Here is a 4,981-nt window from a genome sequence, read left to right on the forward strand (position 1 = left end):
TTTTTTAACTGTGGTGCGTGAATCCAGAAGTAAAAGACCTAACAAACCGTTTATTTTAAGGCAAGTAGGAGTAAACAAATCAGTATCCTGACTTTATCTGCAATGGGAACACATTCTATGGGCTAACATAAACTTGCCAACATAAAGCCAAAAGCTCATTCAATACTCTGAACCTGGGATTTTTCCTCGAAAAGGCTATATCCCAACTAGATGAAGCAGGCAGATTCTACAAGGTAGCAGCCACTAAAAACGATATCAATATTCAACTGAAAGAAGAGAACATCCATAGACAAGAAAATCACCCACAGATACGAGACAGCAAACGATAGCCGCAAAACAAGACCAAAATAACGCGGAAAAGTTCAAGTGACTGGATACAAGCAGCAATGTAACAGAAACAATTCGTAAAGTACCAGATCCCAGGAACATTTTACTGCAATTAGTATCCTAAGAATGCTAAAGGGATGAAAGAAAAACTCTGAAACTACTGTCGACGTATGATAATATATGTATCTGTGCAGTGTATATGAGAAAAAAATGTATTAGATAGAAGGTAGTAATTGTAAGGGTGTGAGATTTTATAATGTAAGTCCACATCTGCTCATATTGTTGGGATCTTTTGGAGCTTATCTTTAGGAATGAATTTATAGCACTCTCAGGCCTCAGCAGAATAGCTTTCTGCAGCTGTAAACAGATTCACAGCTTTGGGATGTTAAACATTCAGGTGCTCTCACTTCTCCAAAAAAATGGCGAGTATAAACCTCAACAGTCTGCAAATGAGAGATCACCTAGCATAATTGTCTTGGGTCGTACTTCACCAACTCATGCAAATCTGAAATGTTTTAGGTCTAAACATTGTTCCTATCCCTAATTTTTATTCAGCTGGTCTAAAATGGTGATAGAATACCCCACCAACATATACATGCGGCACCTACAATGGACATACAGGCACATAGTGTACAAGGGGATATCGTTTTTTTTTTATAAGGTGGACACATTTAAAAACATCAGTGTCAGAGCGACTCCGGACAAGAATATCCAGTGTTCTGCTACAACCAAAGACATTCATTTAATTTGATTAAATAGATTGTTATATACTCAATGGAATTAGCAACTGCATTTACAATTACTCAGATCCATTAACTCTTTCCACCTCCAAACCCCCCTCCTCATCTTTTCCTCGAAAATTATAAAGTTAATAGTTCTATCTGTTTCACCTGTCAATCAACTGGAAAGAATGCATTCCTCCAGAAACTGTGCAGCTCAGCCAATCAGAAAATCAAGAATTAACGTTCTTGAGTGAATAACGCACTGGGAAAAAAACTCCAGATCCACTAGCACCATACCACATTTTCTCTGCCAGTGGGAATTGTTTGGTTAAACATTTTAAAGGGAAAAAATCAGAAAATAATGCATGCTTCCTTTCCAAACTTTATTTCCCAATAATTACATCAATGCTGGTCCAGCTTTCCTTTTTTTTGCCTTTCTTTTCAAGTAATGTATAAGGCCCTACCCTTTTTTTTTTCCTTTCTATTCTTCTACTGTATATCGGGATAGTAATATAGGTAATAATGATCGCTGAATTATTTGACTTGTTATCGGATGTTTGGTTAATCGTACTAAAACTTGGATAACCATTATGTATAATCTTAAATATGTGTTTAGCGTTCCATTGGACAAAGGTTTGTTCCAAAAATACCCTTGGCAAAATTTAAATTACTTTATCCAGTTTAATATTTAGTCTTATTTATCAATATGATAAAGAGTAATTAATATACAAAGTAATTATCATTTTTAATTATCTCAAGTATTTTTAACAGGAAATTTAAAATAGACATAATTTTGCCATGTTAAATAACATACCTTCTTCGACACTAAAATATGATACAAAAGAATAAATGAAAATTGTACTTTTTTCTTGATAAGTTCGAAAAAGAAAATACTGCATTCATCCTCTAAATATAAAATTTATTTAAAACGGTTCTTTATAATTTTTAAAATTAATGCTACAAACACTATTAGAAACAAATAAGACATAATGAGTAAGAGTTGGTTAACTATAATTAATTAATTAATTAAATAAACGACATTTTTGTCATTTGCGTGCTCCTATACATGTATTGCTAATAAGTGTGTTGTTACTCCATATCAAATTGGGAATAAAATAGCAACATATTTAATGCAGGGAAAGGGACTATAAAATAGCAACCGGATATTGTATTTTCCATACAGAGTTCAGCACAGATATGATTTCAACTAAAACAGCCAACCAAACCATCCCCGGGACTTTTTTGGAGAAGACCATGTGAAAAGAAAATATCTGAAAGAGGGATATAAACATAGTTGTGTAGGGCGGAAAGGATAATGATATCATGCACCAATGAAACAATAAGCAGATAATTGATCTATATGAGAGGAAGAAGATTAACAAAAACCAAAATATTTGATTCCAGAGGCAACAAGCCTAAAATAATCTACATGATAGGAAGAAGAACAACCAAAATATTTGATCCCAAAGGTGACATAACAAAGAATACAAGAACCTTTCCACCTACATATAAAATTCAATTAACCATCATCTAACTAGCCTGACCTTTTCAACTGTCCAGTTGAGAGTTGCTAAATGTACCAAATAAGTGCTATGCAGATAAATAGATACATCTGCTACAAACTGTACAATCACAGAGTCAAGATTTGAAATCTATGTTAAGAACAAAAAGAAAAAAGTATAAACACCTTCAGAAATGATCTCTTACATTGTATACAGTGCATATCCACAGGGAAAAAGCTTCAATTGAAAGATATCTACCACCTTGACAAAACTCGAAGCAAAGAATCAGATCAAAAGAGCAATCCAAAGTCAGCAGCTCTCTTCGTGGCGCTATTGATCCCTCCATCTTGGACTTGACATGGCGAAGAACCCAGAAGGTGACAATGGAAATCCGTAACCAGGCGAAGGAGGAAACTGTTGCCCCGCGCCAAAACCCCCAGGCTGAGCCATTGGAGAGAAGAAGAAATTTGGTGTCAGTGGTGGAGGATGCTGCACACCCGGAGAAAGCAATGGATACGGGGATCGTGGAGATAACAAGTTCAAGAAACCAGTGGGTGACGGCAAAAGATACTGAGAAGTAGGTGAAGGCAAAGGAGGAGGGCCGTTTACTCCCGGGGAAGGAAGAGGCGGAGGAGGACCATTCATCCTAGGAGACAGGAAAGGAGGGGGGCCATTCATTCTAGGAGATGGAAGAGGTGGAGGAGGGCCATTCATCCTAGGAGATGGGAAACCATTCATCCGCGCGGATGGGAAAGGAGGCGGGCCGTTCATTCTAGGAGATGGAAGAGGTGGCATTGAAGGATTAGGAAGTAAGCCAGGTGATGCTGGATGTGCTTGATAATGACCAGGACCTTGAAATTGTGTTTGTTTAGGCCCTGAATCTATTATTGAATTTTGAAGATAGCGCATATAAACTGAAATTGGAGACTCAGCTGTATTTGTCCAAACATCTCCAGGTGTTGGTGGTAACATAGGAGGTGAGGGCTGACCATAGTGTGGAGGCGGTCTTACCATATTGTTATGGTAAGGAACGCCTCCTACAGGTCGAGCTGGGGCAGGGATATGTGCTTGACGTTGAGGGTGGACTGGAATTTGGGGACGATTTATTGGAGTCAAAGGGGGTGGCCGAATCTTTTGTAATCTCATACTAGGAGGCTTAGAAGGATTCTGAGGAGGTCTAGGTGGAGGTTCTTGAGATGGTGAACCTGTAAGTTGCTGAACAATGCTCCGAAAATCGTTCTTGTTAATATTGTAAACCTGAGGTTGAGGTTGTTGCCTAGCACCACTATTTGTATTGTTATTGAAATTGGGTTGGTGTATAGGACTCTTCTTGATATTCTTCCCAAATTTATTCACACCCAAATGATCAGGATTCCTATTGAACGACCTATCTGAATTATCCATCTCAATAACTTCAATACAATCACTCAACTCAAAAAAAAAAAAATCAATAGATTTTATCTTTAATCCTCCTTGTCAGCACTGCAACTCCAATCTTATATAACAAAAAACCCAACACTTGAAATTGAAGAATTATCACCACAAAAAGTGATAACCATGGATCAACTAGCTTCAACTTCAGTCAAAACTTCACAAAAATAACCCCAGAAATCTCGAGAAAAAAAAAACAACAACTTTATTATCCCCACAATATATTCAGTTCCAAGATTTCTTTAAAGTACTTGAGCTCAGAGCATACAGTGAACAAAGTCACAAACAACCTTAAAAATTCCAACTTTTTCAGTTTCCCAACTTCCAATGAACTGAAAATTGAAAAGGGTAAGAGACAGAGAAGAGAAATTTACATAAATGGTTAATTGGGGCGTCGAACACCTGAACTGCAAACTTCTTTTATTCTTTCTCTTCTTTTCTTCAATTATTATATGAAATAAGAGTTAATTACGTCTTATACGAGTTAAGAAAACCCTAGAGAAATAGCTAAGCACAGCGTGGTGGTGGAGTTGGTGGACTCAACGAGGATATGAAAAGGAAATTGCAAGTTTGAAAACTAAAACATGGATGACGCGTTTTAAGGGATTCTTTCTACTCAAAATAGAAAGAAAATACTTCCTCCGTATCAAAATATTTATCGTCCTTATTAAAAATATTTATTATTTTATTTATCTAAAATAAAATTAAGTAATTTTTTTTCATTTTATTCTTGTATTAATTACGTTAATGGGTTGATTTTGTGAGTTTACATATCAACATTTAAAAAATTAGAAAGAACATGATAAAATATACTCCCTCTGTTTCAATTTATGTGAACCCATTTAATTGGGCACGATATTTAAGAAAGAATGAAGACTTTTAAAAATTTGTGATTCAACATAAGTCTTGAATATTTATATGGCTATAAATTATTTCATAAAGTGAATTTATTTTTAAATTAGAATTTTTTTTATTTATTTTAACATAAATTAAAAAGAA

General features: G+C 35.6%; 1 protein-coding gene across 2 annotated transcripts; it reads right to left on the reverse strand.

Moving 5' to 3' along the window:
- Positions 1-636: 636 nt before the first annotated feature.
- On the reverse strand, positions 637-4,137 carry LOC132051962 (protein HAIKU1-like). 2 transcript variants are annotated; one of them, XR_009413923.1, is made up of 2 exons: positions 2,757-4,137; positions 637-1,356 (listed from the first exon to the last, which is right to left on the reverse strand). XR_009413923.1 is itself a non-coding variant. In XM_059443257.1 (1 exon), the coding sequence occupies exon 1, from the start codon at positions 3,953-3,955 to the stop codon at positions 2,882-2,884; it is 1,074 nt and encodes a 357-aa protein (XP_059299240.1). In that variant the 5' UTR covers positions 3,956-4,137; the 3' UTR covers positions 2,384-2,881. The 2 variants fall into 2 exon arrangements, 1 of the variants encoding a protein (XP_059299240.1); XM_059443257.1 differs by lacking the exon at positions 637-1,356 and having other exon boundaries at positions 2,384-4,137.
- Between the last annotated feature and the right edge of the window lie 844 nt (positions 4,138-4,981).

Source organism: Lycium ferocissimum, chromosome 4, assembly GCF_029784015.1.
Source record: "Lycium ferocissimum isolate CSIRO_LF1 chromosome 4, AGI_CSIRO_Lferr_CH_V1, whole genome shotgun sequence".
Classification (NCBI taxonomy): Eukaryota; Viridiplantae; Streptophyta; class Magnoliopsida; order Solanales; family Solanaceae; genus Lycium; species Lycium ferocissimum.

Excerpts from the sequence above, each read along its gene's own strand:
- LOC132051962 (XM_059443257.1), bottom strand. The coding sequence starts at position 3,955 with ATGGATAATTCAGATAGGTCGTTCAATAGGAATCCTGATCATTTGGGT.